This window comes from Podarcis vaucheri (assembly GCF_965113315.1).
Source record: "Podarcis vaucheri genome assembly, chromosome: 13".
Classification (NCBI taxonomy): Eukaryota; Metazoa; Chordata; class Lepidosauria; order Squamata; family Lacertidae; genus Podarcis; species Podarcis vaucheri.
In genome coordinates this window covers 41,562,372-41,581,083 of record NC_138751.1, presented here as the reverse complement: position 1 = coordinate 41,581,083, position 18,712 = coordinate 41,562,372, and the positions used below count along the sequence as shown (strand labels likewise).

Sequence of the window (18,712 nt, the reverse complement as noted above, 5' to 3'; positions counted from 1 at the left end):
GGAAAAACCAGCAGGAACTCACAAGACATTGTCGTCTTGTGAAGCAAGCCCATAGAAAATTTGTTTTGCGAAGCACCTCCAAAACGGAAAACTCTTTCGTCTAGCGAGTTTTCCTTCTTCCGAGGCATTCATCTTGCGGGGCACCACTGTAAAGCGTTTTTTTCTTTGCCAGTGTAGCTGAGTCCTGGGGATGAGGACAGATATAATTTTGGTAGAGGGCAGGGGCCAATCTGTAAGCATCTTCACTATGTTCAAGACAAGTGCAAGTCTTTCTCTACAGTGCCAAGTTGAGGGGGGGGGAGATAGTTCTGCAAGCACACTTTGGATTATGCCGATTGGCTAGTGCCCGAGACTTCACCAAGGCACACACTCCAACCTCCAGACCAGGCCTTGTCCACACTTCCACTTGTCCACTGCCTAGAAAGCAAGGGTCTGAGCAGCTTCCCGCTTGACCTGTGCTTTCTCCTTTGCTCCATTCATTTCCCAGGGAAATCTCACCCATTAGGAGTGCCGATATCTCTGATGAAGTCAGGTGTGAGGCAGGAGGGCACGGTTTGGGGAAAACGGGCTCACAAGCCAAATTGGAACCTGTGCTATACCTAGTTAGGCCTGTAGAGTAGAGATTCCCCCACACCTCTGTTAGAAGGCAGAGAAAGGACAGGTTTGGTGATAAGAGAGCTAGCAGATTATGCGAAAAAGCAGGGAGAACTACATTCAGGACTGGGGGGGGGGCTTGTTACAAGCCCTAGAAAGTTTTAAGAGTCATGACAGGTATACACTTTAACCTCATTTGGGGATTGAGTCTGTTTTGGTGCTAAACTGGACAGGGCACTTCTAGTTTGCACACTTCTGGAGAGGAGCTGGTACTCTGGGAGCTGGAGCTGGTGATGAGAATATCACCCCTGAGAACAGGTACCCTTGGCCTCCAACCCTCTAGCAATTAGCAGACTCTGCAAACAGACCTATGGGTATTTTTATAGTACCCACCTACCCCTTAACTGCAGTCACAGCGAGTTTGCCGTAAGAAATGTGTTTTTATTTCGCCCATTTGCCGTTGTTTTTGCTTCATGCGGTAGACCTGTAGTCTTGCTTTGTTTAGGCAATGTTAAAACCACAGCAAAGTCATGAGATTCGAACCCTCTGCTCACCAAGGAAGAACGCCACCTTCACCCCATGGCTCTACATTGCCCATACAAAGAGAATGGGCCTGATTCGATTAAGGAGAAGGAAACTCACGTGTAGAACGAGAGGGTCTCCTACCTAAACTTGGACGGTGTTAACAAACTATGTTTCTGTAGCATGATACTCTCAAAATGGATTGAAAACACAACCCCCAGCTACCGCCCAGCGTTCTTGATTTCCTGTTGCATCTTCTTCCATTTCTGTTGGATGTTACCAATGCCTTTCTGTTGTAGGGTCCCCTGAATGTTTACTTTTCTGTAAGGTTCTCCGTTTTAGCTGATGCCACCCTTCCTAATTTCAACAACCCACTAGCTTGTCCACTGGGCTCCCCTCTGCTTTTCTTTCTAAGTCGAGGCACTCCAAAGATAACGCCCATCGCTCATGTCTCTTTCCCTGTGTTATTCTCAGTCCTCCTGATATCTGGCCTATCACTGTGCTTTCTGTTCCAGGTTTTACAATGGTGCATCACTGTGCTTCCCTTTCTGGAGATACAAAGTAGGTTAAGATACTTTACTGGGCCAACCTAGGGCTGCTTCACTCTTTGCGTCTGTAATGTGCACAACAGAAAATACGTTGCAGGTACCTATATTTTTGAAAAACGATGTGGACATGTGACAGACACATATTTTAAACAGTGTGTATACACACCAGGGAGCCGCAGTTGGCGTTAGCTTCCCACTGTCTCTCTCTCCACACACTGGCTCACAAGGTGTGAAGACATCCCTAGGTTGGCATAGGAGTATGAAAACTTTTTGAGTTTCAAGCAATTCCTTATCGGGCAAGATAGAGAGCATGCAAATTACCAATAGGTGAAATGTTTGCATTCCTGATAACGGGCTGTTTATTTACAAGCTAGAAAAATCTGCATTGCCCATACTGAGCTGTTTGTAAAGCTACATTCCAAAAATGGCTGAAGAACGTACACCTAGCAACACACATCTCACCAAGCGGTCAGCATTTGCAAAATAGGGCATTGGAGCTATAATAGTAGCGAGCAAAAGATCTCTGCTCTTTAAACCACTTCCTTCCCTTTCTCTCCCTGAAAAAGTGTTCTAGGTTCATCTTCGGTCTATGTGGTTCTAGGTTCATCTCCAGTCTATGTGGTTCCAGGTTCATCTCCACTCTGTGCGGTTCTAGGTTCATCTTCATTCTCTGTGGTTCTAGGTTCATCAACATGCTTCCCATCCTCATGGTTCAGAATTGTCCTATAACAGCTCAATTGCTGTGCCTCTCTTTCTGAGTAGTCCTACCTAGGCTTGCCAACTGGTTGTCCCTATGGCTGTGCTTCCTTTCCTCCCTTTCGGTAATCTTCCTGCCCATGCCCCGTGGTTTGTTTCTCCCGCCTTCGCTCTTCGTTGCCCTGCTCACAATGGTAGGTCTGGGGAAATGTAGGGAGCTACGTGCCAAGTGCTGGGCGCACTTCGAATCCCAGCGGTGCTGCCTGCAGCTTCATTCGCTACCTTAATATTTCGCGTAAAGCCATAAGACCTTCTGACCAGACTCTCGGCCTAAAGGCAGCTGCCCTCCGCTGCCCACTCCGGCGCTGGTGTTTCGAAACACTCGGCACTTTAACCCCGTTGAAGCCATTCCTTCTGCTAATAATAATATAGCAAGAGGCTGCTTTAGGAACACAATGTGGACGCTTTCTTCCGTCGCCCCTTTTTTCCTTTGTATCCAAAGCATTAATGCCTTTGAACATAGCATATAATGTACTCCAGGTAGTAGGTAGGGCACCTAGGCCATAGCTCTCAGTAGTGTGTGTGCCCCCACCCTACCCCAAAATGTAAATTTTTCTTCTTTAAAAAAAAAAGGAGTGATACGTAACCATGTTTGATCCTTAAAAAAACAAAAAAGTGAAAGGAAAAACCAACACAAATGTAGGGACTTGGGCCAGTACGTTGTTCCCCCACTCCACCCTCTGATGGTTCAATGTATATTTTTGATGTACTATATATAAATATAAATATATAAAAATGTTGAGATTTAAGTAAAAAAAAAATATTTTGATAACCATTGCTCTACTGTGTTACTTGGTCAATAAATGGAACACAGGTGAATGAAGAACAACTCTCGGCTCATTGGTTTGTTGTCGGATGATGGGACAGAGAGCGGCTCAGGCAAGACCAGCTGGACTGGCATAGCGTGATCTGCAGCCACCTCAAAAAAGTGTCCGGAGCCTTTTGAATCCCTTCAGCAGACTTTCATGTATCCATTGCGAGTTTGCATTGCCTGTTGGCGTTGGAATTTGCAACCCGTTTTCTCTCTGGCTCTGCGGCAGATTGAAGCAGCATTGTAAAATGGGTAGAGTGAGCTCGAGTCTAAGGTCTACACAAACTGGTCTACACAAGTCAGCAAAATGGGGCTGTAAATCTGGACTGCACCACTTCAAATTGCAGCTGGGTGGAATCTCTTCCCCTATACAAAAGAAATATACGTCTGGATATGGAAAACGGCATCTAGGATGAAGGGTTCAATTCTAGGTTTAACCCTTATATTGGGGGGGGCAATCTGCTCCTGCAGAGAGTTGCTGAACTACAATTCTCAGATGCCACCCCTACGCCACATCTGTAGTGTGTGTGCGTGTGTTTAAATTTCTAATGTTACAAATCTAGCAATAAGTAGAAGGGAGTGACCGTGATGGTCTCAAATCCTCTGTAGCCTTTATGTAGTTCAGTGCATCTCTGAGCTCAGCTGCTTGTCCAGATTCTACCATTCTTGAACAGGAACAAAGTGCCAGGGCTGCTCATTGGTTACAGATTTATTTATTTTTGGGTGGCCAATTATATTTTGCAAAACCAGTTGGTTTACATATATTTGCATATTGCCCAAATAAACATGCAGCCTAACTATCACCTCGGTGGAAGACACCAGTTTTCAGTGTGCAGGAAGAAAGTGCAAAAACCTAAAACCTTTATTAATAAAAGAAGTAATAATATGTTCTGCATTCCTCATAATAGTTTTACACACCAGAGCTAAAAGAATTCCAATACACTTATTAGCTGTTATCATAACCAGCGATCTCTGGACGACTATTATACCTTCGTTCTTGATCCCAACTAAGTAGTGATCTTTCCTTGGACATCGCTCGGTGGAGTTTACTTCCAAGTAAGTATGTATAGGATTGCAGTCTTAATTTGATGCCAGCTGTCCAAGAAATTGCTTATAACTGTTCCTAAACCAGATTGGGAAAGCAGGGTCACTATGTTTGGAAAAGCTATTCATGAGATGTCCAAAATCAAACCCATCTCATGTACTGGAGTGTTTTTAAATATATATACAATCATAGAATTGTAGAGTTGGAAGGGACCCTGAGGATCATCTGTGCAGGAATATGCAGCTGCCCCATACAGGGATCAAACCTGTGGCCTTGGCATTATGAGCACCACATTCTACCCAACTGAGCAATCTATTTAACCAAAATCGGCTTTCCTAAAGCGTTAAATCCCATTCCTGGGATGACACTTTCCCCATACGTCTGTTTGTTTGTTTGTTGAATTTATATACTGCCCTATAGGTCTCAGGGCGGTTCACAGAATAAAATCAAAATATAAAACCACAAAATATATAATCAAAATAAAAACAACCCAATAACTCCCTCCCCCCCAAAAAAAAACATTTTAAATGGGCATTGGATGTCAATCAAATCAAAGAAAGGCCTGGTTAAAAAGGAACGTTTTTGCCTGGCACCTAAAGATGTATAATGAAGGCACCAGGCGAACTTCCCTGGGGAGAGCATTCCACAGGAAGGGAGCCACTGCAGAGAAGGCCCCGTTCTCATGACCTCTCGAGGAGGAGGCACAAGAAGAAGGGCCTGAGAAGATGATCTCAGGATCCAGGTCGGTTCATATGGAAAGAGGCGGTCCTTGAGCTATTGCGGTCCTGAGCCGTTTAAGGCTTTATAGGTCAAAACCAGCACTCTGAATTGGGCCTGGAAACTAATCGTTAGGAAGTGCAGTCGCACCAGGATCAGCCTTGAACTTAAGGCATTTCACTGTTTGCTTTTCTTCCATCCGCAATTACTCAGCATTCTCTTCTCAATAAACAAATACAAGCCTTTCTGCAGATATTTCCTGCTAGCCCAGAAGTCTGGGAGATAACAGATTAGCTTGGCCATGAGCTTGCTCCCATGTTGAACAGCGCATTCCACTGTCCTCATTCCCCCTATAGCCTTGCAGCTTCACCCTATAGCATTCATCCTCCCTTGGTGGGCAGGAGGAGAAGGAAGGGAAGGGAACTGAATCAGGGTCACCACTGAAATGGGGTCGGTCAAGGAAGACTCCCCTCTCTGCTGCTCATGCTGCTCTTCGGGACCCAAATCAAAAGCAAAAATTTGGTACCCTTAACACAGGTTTCCAAGGCTAATATCAAAGGCGCTTGGAAAATAAGAATGGCTCCAAACATGGTTGAATATTTAACCATGGCTGGGTACACATTACCAATTCCTCTGACTCCAGTGGCACTTCCACCATTCGTGTCTGCCGCACTCCATCCTTATCCTGTAGTTTCTTGAGAAATACTGCCGTGTGGTGTTTCCCCCTCGTCTCAAACCAACGCCCACCCCACTGGAAACATAAGCTGAGGTGTGTACACTTGCGAAAGCCACTGCACATTCAGATGACAACTTCATTGAATGGGATACTTTGCTTCGGATGCAGGAAAACAGATCAGGTAACATGCCTCAGGTTAAGACATCCCCACCCTCTCTCTGTAAAAATGCGGATTTGAATCTCAGTGAGGAGAAAGCAACCTCACTGTGTTTTACGCCACCAATGTGCCCCTAACCCGTGACAGCAACCAGCTCTCTTTTTATCGCACAACACACCTGTTGGCACTTGACTCAGGCATGTGGTGTCAGCTTCAGACATTTTTCCCCCATTCAAGTCAAAAGTGGCGTCCACTGTGTACTTGTGGTGTTCTCCTTTTTTTAAAAAAGAGGGGGGAACATGCAAAGAGAGGAAGGAAAGAAGTGGCTCATCAGGGATCTGCTACTGGGTGTTCCCTTTTCACATTGGCTCAAGGTAAGGACAGCCCTAGGCGCATGCAGGTCCACGAGATACAGCTCCCGAGTCACCCGTCCACGGAACCACTGCTTTTGTTCTTGCGGCTGAGCGGAAAGGCGGACTTGCTCTGCGGCTGCGTCATCTTGCTGGCAAGGTAGACAAAGGGCTCGATGAGGGTCCGGCGGTCGGCGACGGAGATTTCCCACAGCTTCACTTTCTCGGCCTTGGCCCAGTGCTGCACTGCGTCGTGGTCCACGCGTCTCTGCTCCTGCAAGTCGCACTTGTTGCCTAAGACCACAATGGTGACCTGTCGCAAACGGAACAAAACACGACAAGTTTGCGTGAAACATGAGAAATGCACGGATCTGCACATAAGCAAGGCTGGTGGGCCCTTCCTCCGTCACCAGATTGAGGAAGCAGGATAGAGGGGCAACCAGTTATAGGCAAGTTTCATTCTTGTCTAGCCAGTGTGGTATAGTTGTTAAACAGTGTTGGACTAGTACAGGGGTCAGCACACTTTTTCAGCAGGGGGCTGGTCCACTGTCCCTCAGACCTTGTGGGGGGCCGGACTATGGGGGGGGATGAACGAATTCCTATGCCCCACAAATAACCCAGAGATGCATTTTAAATAAAAGGACACGTTCTACTCATGTAAAAACACGCTGATTCCCGGACCATCAGCGGGCCGGATTTAGAAGGCGATTGGGCCAGATCCGGCCCCTGGGCCTTAGTTTGCCTACCCATGGGCTAGGACCTGGGAGACCGGGGTTCAAATCTCCTTTGGCCATGAAGCTTGCTGGGTAACCTTGGGCCAATCACTGCCTCTCAGCCTAACCAGCCTTATTATTATTATTATTATTATTATTATTATTATTATTATTATTTATACCCCGCCCACGCTGGGTGGCTCCCAACAGAATATTAAAAACACGATAAAACATCAAACCTTAAAAACTTCCCTAAGCAGGGCTGCCTTCTAAAAGTCAGATAGTTGCTTATTTCCTTGACGTCTGATGGGAGGGCATTCCACAGGGCGGGCGCCACCACCGAGAAGGCCCTCTGCCTGGTTTCCAACCTCACTTCTCGCAGTGAGGGAACTGCCAGAAGGCTGCTGGCATTGGACCTCAATGTCCAGGCTGAATGATGGAGGTGGAGACGCTCCTTCAGGTATACTAGGCCATGTACACTACTTTGAGCTCCTTGGAGAAAAGGTGGGGCATAAAGGCAAAAACGAAATAATTTCCGTTATCAATAGTTTGGTCAGTTTCAAGAGCCAAGGGGAAGGAGGCAGTTTCTCCACTTGAGTACAGTGGTGCCTCACAAGACGAAATGAATTCGTTCCGCGAGTTTTGTCGTCTTGCGATTTTTTTCGTCTTGCGAAGCACGGTGTCGGGAAAGTTTTGGAAAAGCTTCAAAAATCACCGAAGTCTTTAAAAACCTCAAAAAGGCTACCACACTGCGTTCTATGAGTTGCTCCTCGAAGTCAAGTCGCAACTGTATTAACAGTGTTAAGAAAAAGGAAACAAACTTGCAAGACGTTTCCGTCTTGCGAAGCAAGCCCATAGGGAAAATCGTCTTGCAAAGCAGCTCAAAAAACAAAAAAACCTTTCGTCTAGCGAGTTTTTTGTCTTGCGAGGCATTTGTCTTGCGAGGTACCACTGTACAGTGGTGCCCCGCAAGACGAATGCCTCGCAAGACGGAAAACTCGCTAGACGAAAGAGTTTTCCGTTTTGGAGGTGCTTCGCAAAACGAATTTCCTATGGGCTTGCTTCGCAAGACGACAATGTCTTGCGAGTTCCTGCTGGTTCTTTTTCCTCCCCCCCCCCTTTTTCTAAGCCACTAAGCCGCTTATCAGCTGTTCCGATCAGCAGATAAGCCGCTAAAAGCCGCTAATAGCGCTAATCCGCTAATCCGTCAATGGGCTTGCTTCGCAAGATGAAAAAACCGCTAGACGAAGAGAATCACAGAACGGATTCTTTTCATCTTGCGAGGCACCACTGTACTGGTGTTTATGGTAGCAGCTGTGCCTTGAAGCTCTGAAGTTGGTGGGAACGACTCCCAGGGACTTGAGTCAGTGAGCAGGACTGGAAGCCTGGGGTTGTGGAGCAGCAAAGAGTCCGACTGTTTTGTTGCTTGTTCAGCAATAGCAACCTAACCTTCCCCTGTCAGGAAAGTACAAGATGTGCTCTCAGTTCATGGGACATGATAGCTAGACCTAGCTCAGGGTCAGCTCGAGGTTTTAGTGGCTTTTCTTGGTCAGTTTGGTGCAGTGGGGAGAATAAACCCTCTCCTCTAGCTACACCCTTTCCCCCTTTGGCCTTTCTCCTAAATGCATTATCTATGAATGCTCATAGCAAGATGACTCTAGAGCAAGGTTTCCCAAACTTGGGTTTTTTTGGACTACAGTTCCCATCATCCCTGACCACTGGTCCTGCTAGCAAGGGAAGATTTGTAGTCCGAAAACAGCTGGAGACACACGTTTAGGAAACCCTGCTCTAGAGTAAAACAGGATTTAACGAAATTATGACGAGCTAAACAGAGGTTAAAAATACCCCATGTGCAAGTCACCAGAAAAAGTTTCTTTTAATGCCCTTTTACAATCAATCATAAATAACCCTTCAAAACTCTTGTTGCCTTTGGTGCCAAGTAGGTTTAAGTACACCTTAAGAGACATGGGTGGCACTGTGGTCTAAACCACTGAATCTCTTGCGCTTGCCGATCGGAGAGTCGGTGGTTCAAATCCCCACAACATTTACCGTACTGTTTTTCACTGCTGTTCATATTTCTAACCCTACTTGGAAATTTATTAGTTTATTGTATCTCTTTAAATCCTCCCCCAAAACTCCCACTCTTCCCATGTCCTTCTCTCATCTTGGACCCTTATTCTCACTGACATAGTTGCAAGTTCCATATATTTAATCAAGCAATATCGCCATTGTTCTTGGGTTGGGAGTTTTTTGCCCTTCCATTTTTGAGCATATAATATTCTAACCGCTAGCAGTGAGAAGCCATTTTTAAATGTCCCCTGGGGCAGAAGTTAGAGTCCCCACAGAACACCAAATGAAGAAGATTTTTAGTGGAACGGACTCTCAAGAGACGTGGTGGACTCTTCTTCCTCGGAGGTTTTTAAGCAGAAGTTGGACGACCCTCTGTCATATATGATTTAAGTGAGATTTCTGCACTAGATGACTATTGGGGTCCCTTCCAGCTGTACAATTCTATGATTCTTAAGCTGAATTCTTCTACCGGACTGCCATTCACTCCTGTGATTTGATTACAAGTTTTACAGTGCAGAAGGATTTCTTAAGAGCTAAAATGTCAAAACTCAAAATAAGAGGGCAAATACTGTCTATTTTGCAGAGTGGGTGGGTGAGGGGGTGAGGAAACACCAGTATTTTTTTGCCCTTTTAGCTACTGCTTACAAGCTAAACATACAGGCTCTGCTGGCTATTACATGTAATTATTACACATTTTTCTCTGGCAATTGCATTCAAATCAGTTCAAGGTTTCATCATGTTTTTCGAAAGGCACTGTGGCTGAAAGCTTTTTGATGCAAGTTTAAAAGTGCTTATTGGTTTTTCCCTCACGTGTTAGTTTATGGCCCTCAAACACAGCTGTTATTGTTTTTGCAGGCCTTGACCCAAATATTCCCAAAGCTTGCCCGACCTGAGAGACTAGCCAGACCTGAGCCCCAGAGTGCATTCTTCGCTCCTCTCCTCAGCAACAGTCCTCATGTTTTTCCATGACTCACTTTAAATCGAGCCGCGACCTTGTAGCGGGAACTGACCCGTCAGTTGAAGACAGGCCCTTTACACCATGCAAGAGAATCTGTGGCATCTCTTCCACACCGTATAGTTAAAGCACATGACCTCTCATGCCCCTCGCAGAGCTATAATTACCAGAACCCTTAACAAATTACTGTTCCCAGGATGCTTTGTGGGGAAGTCACATGCTTTAAATATGCTTTAAATCATGGGTAGGCAAACTAAGACCCAATCGCCATCTAAATTCGGCCTGTTTTTACATGAGTAGAATGTGTCCTTTTGTTTAAAATGCATTTCTGGGTTATTTGTAAAGGTAAAGGGACCCATGACCATTTGGTCCAGTCGTGGCCGACTCTGGGGTGCGGCGCTCATCTCGCTTTATTGGCCGAGGGATCTGGCGTATAGCTTCCGGGTCATGTGGCCAGCAGGACTAAGCCGCTTCTGGCAAACCAGAGCAACGCACAGAAACGCTGTTTACCTTCCCACCGGAGTGGTACCTATTTATCTACTTGCACTTTGACGTGCTTTCGAACCGCTAGGTTGGCAGGAGCAGGGACCGAGCAACGGGAGCTCACCCCATCGCGGGGAATCGAGCCGCCAACCTTCTGATCGGCAAGTCCTAGGCTCTGTGGTTTAACCCACAGCGCCACCCATGTCCCTGGGTTATTTGTAGGGCCTAGGAATTCATTCATTTCCCTGCCCCCCAAAAAAAATATAGTCTTGCCCCCCACAAGGTCTGAGGGACAGTGGACCGGCCCCCTGCTGGAAAGGTTTGCTGACCTCTGGTTTAAATGTATGATGTACAGGCAAGCGCATCTGAGATTGAGGGGGCCACGGCTGTGTGACGTAAGCACGCCATGTCCACACTTCATGGTGCGTACTGACATGTCATGGCTTACGCACACGGCGCGAGGACGTCCCACAGAGTGTGAATGCATGGCTGCTGTGGAATTTGGAGGCGGCCTGGTCCCCTCCTTGAAAATTGTGAGGGAACCTTGCCCTCCCCTAGATTGCGCCCCATGACCATGTGGTGCTAATCTGTAAAGCGTTGGAGGAAAGGAAGTTGAAAAACTCAGGTGGCCTCTGTGGCCCGGAGTGCCTTCCATCAGCTTCGGCTGGTGGCCCAGCTACGCCCCTACCTGGACAGGGATAGTCTAACTACTGTTGCCTATGCTCTATGTAATCTCAAGTTTAGATTACTGTAATGTGTTATACGTAGGGCTGCCTCTGAAGACGGTTCAGAAACTTCAGCTAGTGCAGAATTCAGTGGCCAGGTTGCTCACCGGAACAAGATGGTTTGAGCATATTACACTGATCCTGGTCCAACAGCACTGGCTACTGATTAGTTTCCAGGCCCAATTCAAAGTGCTAGTTTTGGCCTAGAAAGCCTTAAACGGCTCAGGACTGCAATACCTCAAGGACCGCCTCTTTCCATATAAACCTACCTAGACCCTGAGATCATCTTCCGAGGCCCTCCTTCGTGTGCCACCTCCTCGAGAGGTGCGGAGGGTGGCAACACGAAAACAGGGCCTTCTCTGCAGTGGCTCCCCATCTATGGAATGCTCTCCCCAGGGATGTTCAACTGGCACCTTCATTATACACCTTTAGGCGCCAGGCAAAAACGTTCCTTTTTAACCAGGCCTTTGGTTGATCTGATTGACATCCTATACCCTTTTTTTAAAATGTGGCTCTTTTTTTGGGGGGGGGGAGGTTATTGGATTATTATTTTCCTTTCGATTTTATATATTGTGATCTTTTCTGTGAACCGCCCTGAAACCTCCGGGTACAGCGGTGCCTCGGGTTACAAACACCTCGGGTAACAAACACTTTGGGTTGCGGACTCCGCTAACCTGGAAGTAGTACCTCAGGTTAAGAACTTTACTCCAGGATGAGAAAAGAAATCATGCGGCGGCAGCAGCAGGAGGGCCCCCCCCCATTAGCTAAAGTGGTACCTCGGGTTAAGAACGGTTTCAGGTTAAGAACGGACCTCCGGAACGAATTAAGTTCGTAACCAGAGGTACCACAGTATATAAATTCAATAAATAAATATATAATAAAAGCCAGAGATCTCTAGACCAGGAGTGGCGACGTTATGGCTGTCAAAGGGACTCTGTTATCCCACTGCACTGGCCATCTTGAATGGGGCTGATGGGAGTCCAACTACACAGGTTGCCCACCTCCCACTTGAGGACCCCCCCCCCCCACCTTTCGATGTAAGAGCACCAACCTCCTTTTTATCCTTGCTCTTGTCGATCTCCTTCTTCAGAATCTCCACCCTCTTGAAGGACTCCTTGCTGTCAATGCTGTAAACCAGCACGTATCCATCGGTGCAGGAGAAGCAGTGCTTGGGCAATTCCAGCCCATCCCTCAAGCCTCGGGTGTCGTAGAAGCGTACCAGCTCCCGCACCCCCCGGTCCGTCTCGATGGAGCCCACGTAAATGTCCTCTTGGGTTTCGATCATCTCTGAACCTGCACACAGCCAACGGGACAGAGGGCAGCAATTACTGGACACACAGAAATTATCGGGAGTGTTTTCTTGGAAGGAGTCGTCCTCTCCATACTCGCAGCAGCCAGGGGCGGCGCTTTTGTTAGGCCAACCAGAACAAAATAACACGCAAGCTCTTGAGTTCTCCAGAACTCTTCCGTCAGGTAAAGTAGGAGTTCTGGAGAACTCAAAAGCTTGTGTGATATTTCGGCAGTTGGCCTAATAAACGTACTACCCTACTATGGATTTAGGGTTTTATTTACAAATTGAAAATATCATGCACATGTTCACAAAATATTGTGTAATTACCGTAACTTTCCGTGTATAAGACTAAGGGGTTTTTTTTAACCAAAAAAAATAGGTTTAAAATTGGGGCTCGCCTTATACACGGGTAGTGCTGAGGGGTGTTTTCTTAATTTGGAGTCCCCCCAAATAGGGGTTGTCTTATACATGGGGGCGTCTTATACACAAAAAAAACGGTATACACAATATTTACCTTATGCTTTGCATAATTCTAAAAATACATATAAATAATGTAATTCATTTAAATACAGTTATTTGCACCCTGCGAAGCTTAAAGATGAGAGAGAAGAGCCTATTCATATCTAATTGATAATTTCCCCTCCTTTATAGCAATCATTTTATAATTATTCCAATTCTAGGAACCCCCACTTCCTTTCTTGACATACCAAGTTACTAAATTCCACCTAGTCATTATTTCCATACAATGCTCCTTTCTTTAATTTTTCTTATGGGCCAACACTGTTACCTTTACTTTGTACAGTAGCCAGAGAATCTTTTGCTAACTCCCCGCCCACCCAAAAAAGCAAATGTCTCTGCAGTTGCGATCAGCATTTGGAAGAAATATTCCATTAGTGCCTGTGAATAATTTCCTCCAAATGCAAATCTCAGTTCTAGAAGAGGGATGTTCCATATGGAAAAAGTTACATGCTCTCTCCACTCCTGATCTGGCAACTACTAGCCCTACTAAGCTAATGGAATTTGCCTTTAAAAACAAAACAGCCACTTTGTACTGAAGGCAAAGATGCATTTAATGTCATATTCAGTTTGGCCCTAAATAACTGAAGCAAAGTGCCATTGGTGCATCTCTATGCCAGGAAAAAGCAGCACCATGCAGCTGTTAAACACAATTGGACCTGTGCTGGGGGCAGAGAGAACCAACTCTTGGTCTGACTGATTGCCATACTTAGTGTCAGGGACCAGGGCTGTGTCCACACTCCGATTTGCCCTGCATCAGGTCTGTTCCCACCACTGCTTTGGAAAGCAGTGCAAACATTATAGTATACACTATCCATATGTGTTCTCTAATTTCTTAGGAAATACTGCATTTTTGTGTGTTTCCCCCTCAAACCAGCTCCAACCTGAATTAAGAAAAAGAACAACCTAGGGCTTATCCACACTTACAGTGGTACCTCGGGTTAAGTACTTAATTCGTTCTGGAGGTCCATTCTTAATCTGAAACTGTACTTAACCTGAAGCACCACTTTAGCTAATGGGGCCTCCTGCTGCTGCCGTGTCGCCGGAGCACGATTTCTGTTCTCATCCTGAAGCAAAATTCTTAACCCGAGGTACTATTTCTGGGTTAGTGGAGTCTGTAACCTGAAGCATATGTAACCTGAAGCGTATGTAACCCGGGGTACCACTGTACTTTTTGCCCTGCTCTTTCCAGGCAGAAGTCTGTGATTTAAAGATCTGTCTCCAAGCACCTAGGGTTATTTTGCTCCAAGCATTCTTTGCGAAAACCGCTCTTTAAAGCTGAATCAGAGCAAATGTCAGTTTGGGTTTTCTGCGGATTACTGTTTGCTCCGACTGAGCTTTAAAGAGCGAGTTTTTGTGTGGAAAGCTCTGGAGCAAAAAGGAAAAGAAAGGGTGCTCAGACACAGAGCTTTTAATTGTGAACCATGCCTGGAAAGATCGGAGGAAAAGTAAATGTGGATAAGCCCCTAGCTGCCCTTTAAGTCAGTAACTTGGGAAGACAGGCGAACTAATGCCAGTGTACTGAAGAAGCAAAGATCACCAGTGTTGAAACAACGATTCTTCAACATCAACTTTGTTGGACTGGTCATGTTGTGTGGATGCCTGATTATTGTCTTCCAAAGCAACTACTCTGTTCCAAACTTAAAAATGGAAAGCGTAATGCTGGTGGTCAACAAAAGAGGTTTAAAGACTTTCTCAAGGCAAATCTATAAAAAAAAATGTAGTATAAACACCAACAATTGGGAAACACTTGCCTGTGAGCGCTCCAACTGGAGAGCAGCCTTTACCAAAGGTGTCATGGGCTTTGAAGACACTTAAACGCAGGACGCAAGAGGAAGGCACGCTTGGCAAATCCACACATTGATCAACTCCTGCCCGGAAACCAATGTCCCCACTGCAGAAGGACGTATGGATCCAGAATTGGCCTCCACAGTTACTTACAGACTCATTGTGAAAACCGTGTTTATGGAAGACAATCTTTACTCGGCTACAAATGATCGCCAAAGAAGAAGAATGCATCCTGAGTGCAATTGCTATGCAGCCCAAGGTTTCTGTCTTCTGGAGTATTTGGTTTGCCCCATATTCCTGACTGGTTGAGACAGATTTGCCTGTTGTGTAAGACTCCAAAGCAGCCTCACCTGTCTGCAGTTTTCCTGCTAGCAGCACTCAACTTCTTCCACATTTTTCTTGACACTCTGCCTCTGCATTTTTTTATCTCCAGAATTCAGTTTTGTCAGCCGACCAGCCTTTCAGCCCTTTACCCACCCTCAGTATAGACTCCAGGATTTTTGGGGGGTGGGGGTGGGGATGGGCACTCTCAACAACAGTATCCTTTGTGGGGGCCCTTAACCTGAAAGAGGTGGGGTTTGCAAACTGAGAATGATCTTATGCTGCATTTGATCTTCTTAGGTGCTCTCTACAAAGTGGAAATGGTAATACAGTCATACCTCAGGTTACAGACACTTCAGGTTGCACGTTTTCGGGTTATGGATGCACCGAAACCTGGAAGTACTGGAACAGGTAACTTCCGGATTTCGGCACTCGCACATGCACAGAAACGCTAAATTGCACTTTGCGCATGCGCAGAAGACCAAATTGCAACCCGCGCGTGCGCAGACGCGGCGCTGCGGGTTGTGAACACTGCAGGTTGCGAACATGCCTCCTGCACGGATCACGTTCGCAACCCAAGCGTCCAATGTAATGCTAGGTTAATGAGCTCTCTGCTGGCCTTGGGCCCCTAGCAAACACCCAACCGTCTGTTCTCCTGCCTGCCTAACTAACACAACATTGAATTCCCCGTCTCTCTGGGTCCCGTGTAACCCAGTCAAACTGAACTTCCACTTTGCTCACGATTCTGCACTGCATGTTAACTTTCTGGTGGCTATATATTTAATTCTTCAAGCTGCATCGCTAGGCAGTGTGCAAAGAATCAAAAATAATTATTAACCCCCTACAAACAAAACAGAGTGAACGGCACTTAAGGAAAGAACTAACTAGCTGAGCTGTGGGTCAGACAGAAGAGGTGGGATTCTGCACCCTCTCCAGAAGACCCGCCAATGAGAAAGAGAGGGACATTCATTCTGGAGCTACAGAGTAACTGATAGAAACACTTTACTTCTTGCTGCAACCTTTTTGTGAATCAGGGCCTGAGAAGAACATTGGAGCTGAGGCCAAAGGGTGGTAAAACAGTTGACACTCCCCAAGAAACATGGGACTGAGGCTAGGATATTTTCTCCCTGGCCACTTGGAATCACTCCCAATGATGTGCAGGATATACATAGGCAAGCAACAGACGCTTTTTAATTTTCGCAATGGCTCTGTACAGTAAATTAGCCTTAAAAAATGATTTAGGCTTGAACAAGCAGGATAGTCATACCCTCTAACATTTCTCTGATGAAAATGGGGAAATGGGACATATTATTATTATTATTATTATTATTATTATTATTATTATTATTATTAACCCACCCATCTCTGAGTGGTGTCCAACATATATAAAAACATAATTAAACTTTAAACAAAAACTTCCCTATACAGGGCTGCCTTCAGATGTCTTCTAAAGGCTGCATAGTTCCTTATCTCCATACCCTCCAACATTTCTCCAGTGAAAACAGGGACGTCCTACCATACCCTCCAATATTTCTCTGATGAAAATAGGGACGTCCTAAGGAAATGCAGGACATTCCGGGATCAACTCAGAAACCGGGGCGGCTTCTGTAAATCCAGGACTGTCCCCAGAAAACAGGGACACTTGGAGGGGGTCTGAATTAGCCTTAAAAACCGGTTTAGGCCTGAACAAGCAAGGCTAGTGAGCTGTGCCCAGCTGAACGCCAACACTCACCGACCACATGGTTCCCATAGAGGAGCTGCTCCAGGATAGAGGTCTTCCCAACGGACGCTTGCCCACATACTACCACTTTGCAGCTCTTCCCCATCTTCTGGTCGGTGGGGGGAGAGGAAGAATGCAAGAAGCTGCAAATGGAAGGCATGCGGTGAAAACATACATACGCATACAAACACCCACACATCTCTGTGTGGGCGCAGGAGCAAAGGAAGCACCAAAGGACACCAGTCTGTCTAGCTCTGAATGGTCTATGCGGACTGGCAGAGGCTTTCCAAGGTTTAAGGCAGGAGTCTGTCCCCAGCCATACCAAGAGGAGCCGGGGTCTGAACCTGGGATCAACTGCATGCAGAACAAACACTCTGTCGCTGAGCTATGTGCCTGAGGCTGTTTTTTGGAGTTTCAGGGAGGGACTTCCAGCAGAATAGCCAGGCTGCCTGGAGCCCAGGTTTGTACCAGCAAATTGGGGGAAAGGGCGTGAGCAGGAATGCAAGCGGCCCTAAAAGGATCAGTCGTCTGGGGAAAGACACACTGCAAGGTCCAGCAGTCTTGCTTTCGACTGACCCCCGTCAGGAGCTCTAGAAACTTATCTCCAGCTCTGCGAATCCGATTCACACATTTTATTATTTGAGGAATGTATCGTTCCAATGCTGCGATGTATCAAATGTTATCCTGCAATCTGATTTAATCACATCCATGCATTTTATTTATTTTTTTTAAAAAAAATATTAAACAGTTTCAACATAACAATTTATCAATCCAGGCATTCAATTACATTATTCTTTCCCTTCCCCTCTCCCATCCCTCCCTCTCCCACCCAGGACTTCCCTCAGCTCCCCTCTCTGGTTTCTTTGCACATATTATTCTCTGCATATTATAAAATTGTACATATCCTTGCCTTGTCTATCATATATTCAACTAATAAACTTGTGGGTGTTTATTCAAAACCTGCTAAGGAGTCCAAGTCATGCGTTTCTTGCCCATTGCACAGAAAAGAAAAATTTTCATTGTTGTTGCAAAAAGGTCACTGTTTTCATCTTGCATACATTTTCTATGTCACATAGAAGTGTCAAATTTCACTAGACTTTTGCCCCACTATTCCTAATCCTTTTTACTCCGTGCCCAGCATAGGATTCACCTTGCATCGAAGTAGGCTCTAATTCACAAAAGGTTATGCCAACAACGAATGCATTCCTCTTCAAGGCACTGCCAGACTCTTTTCCTTGTGCGTCATACAGGTATGCTAACCAGAAAGCCTGGACTGGTGGCTGTTCCCTGTTGGGCCTGTGCACAGGTCTGCTGTCACATAAACGAGTGGCATAAACCCTTGGTATGACGTGAGCATGCAATTCCACACTGATCATGCTTTTCTAAATGGTGCATCCTGTTTTGAGAGCTTCATCTGAGAAAGTTCGGCTGATCCTGACTGGCTGATCAGTGCACACCTGCATGGGCTAGGCTATATAGACTTACCTTCCCTAGGCACTTGTCCCTTTGTTTCGTTACTTTCTGCCTTCAGCTTCAGCCTGGAGAGGAACTGAGGGCCAACAAGTCAGCGGAGCTAGGAGAAGTGGCAGAAAGAGAAGAATGCAGCCCACAGCTCCATCTAGGGTTGCTTGTGAAATGTTGCTTTGCTATGCTCTGCAATTGTCAAGGGATCTTCAGATGCAGAACACTTAAGACAGCAGCATAAATTGCACAGTGCGGAAGAGTTTTATAGTGCACAGTGTGCATTTCTGTGGGATGGGGGAAATGGTGGAATACTACAACAAAGAGAATGGTTATGTGCTGTATGTAATGTGGTCATGTATGCATGCATGTATGTATGTATGTATGCTGTATGTAATGGTTATGTGCATCTGTATGTAATTTTTTCACAATTAGCTTATGAATTCTCTGCCACAAGGTGGATAGCCACTGGCTGCTTTCCCCTGGGAAAACC

The 18,712-nt window shown here is 45.9% G+C and overlaps 1 protein-coding gene and 1 long non-coding RNA gene across 3 annotated transcripts; one reads left to right on the top strand and one right to left on the bottom strand.

The window, feature by feature from the left end:
• Positions 1 to 128: 128 nt before the first annotated feature.
• LOC309516415 lies at positions 129 to 3,192 on the top strand. Its single transcript, XR_014212895.1, has 2 exons — positions 129 to 2,265; positions 2,320 to 3,192. It is a non-coding gene; the product is annotated as an uncharacterized lncRNA (long non-coding RNA).
• A 736-nt stretch (positions 3,193 to 3,928) lies between these two features.
• Positions 3,929 to 18,347, bottom strand: NKIRAS2 (NFKB inhibitor interacting Ras like 2). 2 transcript variants are annotated; one of them, XM_082195159.1, is made up of 4 exons: positions 18,244 to 18,347; positions 16,771 to 16,901; positions 12,174 to 12,415; positions 3,929 to 6,489 (listed from the first exon to the last, which is right to left on the bottom strand). In XM_082195159.1, exons 2-4 carry the CDS (start codon positions 16,862 to 16,864, stop codon positions 6,250 to 6,252), a joined length of 576 nt encoding a protein of 191 aa, XP_082051285.1. In that variant the 5' UTR covers positions 16,865 to 16,901; positions 18,244 to 18,347; the 3' UTR covers positions 3,929 to 6,249. The 2 variants fall into 2 exon arrangements, with proteins under 2 accessions (XP_082051285.1, XP_082051286.1); XM_082195160.1 differs by lacking the exon at positions 18,244 to 18,347 and adding an exon at positions 17,909 to 18,217.
• Between the last annotated feature and the right edge of the window lie 365 nt (positions 18,348 to 18,712).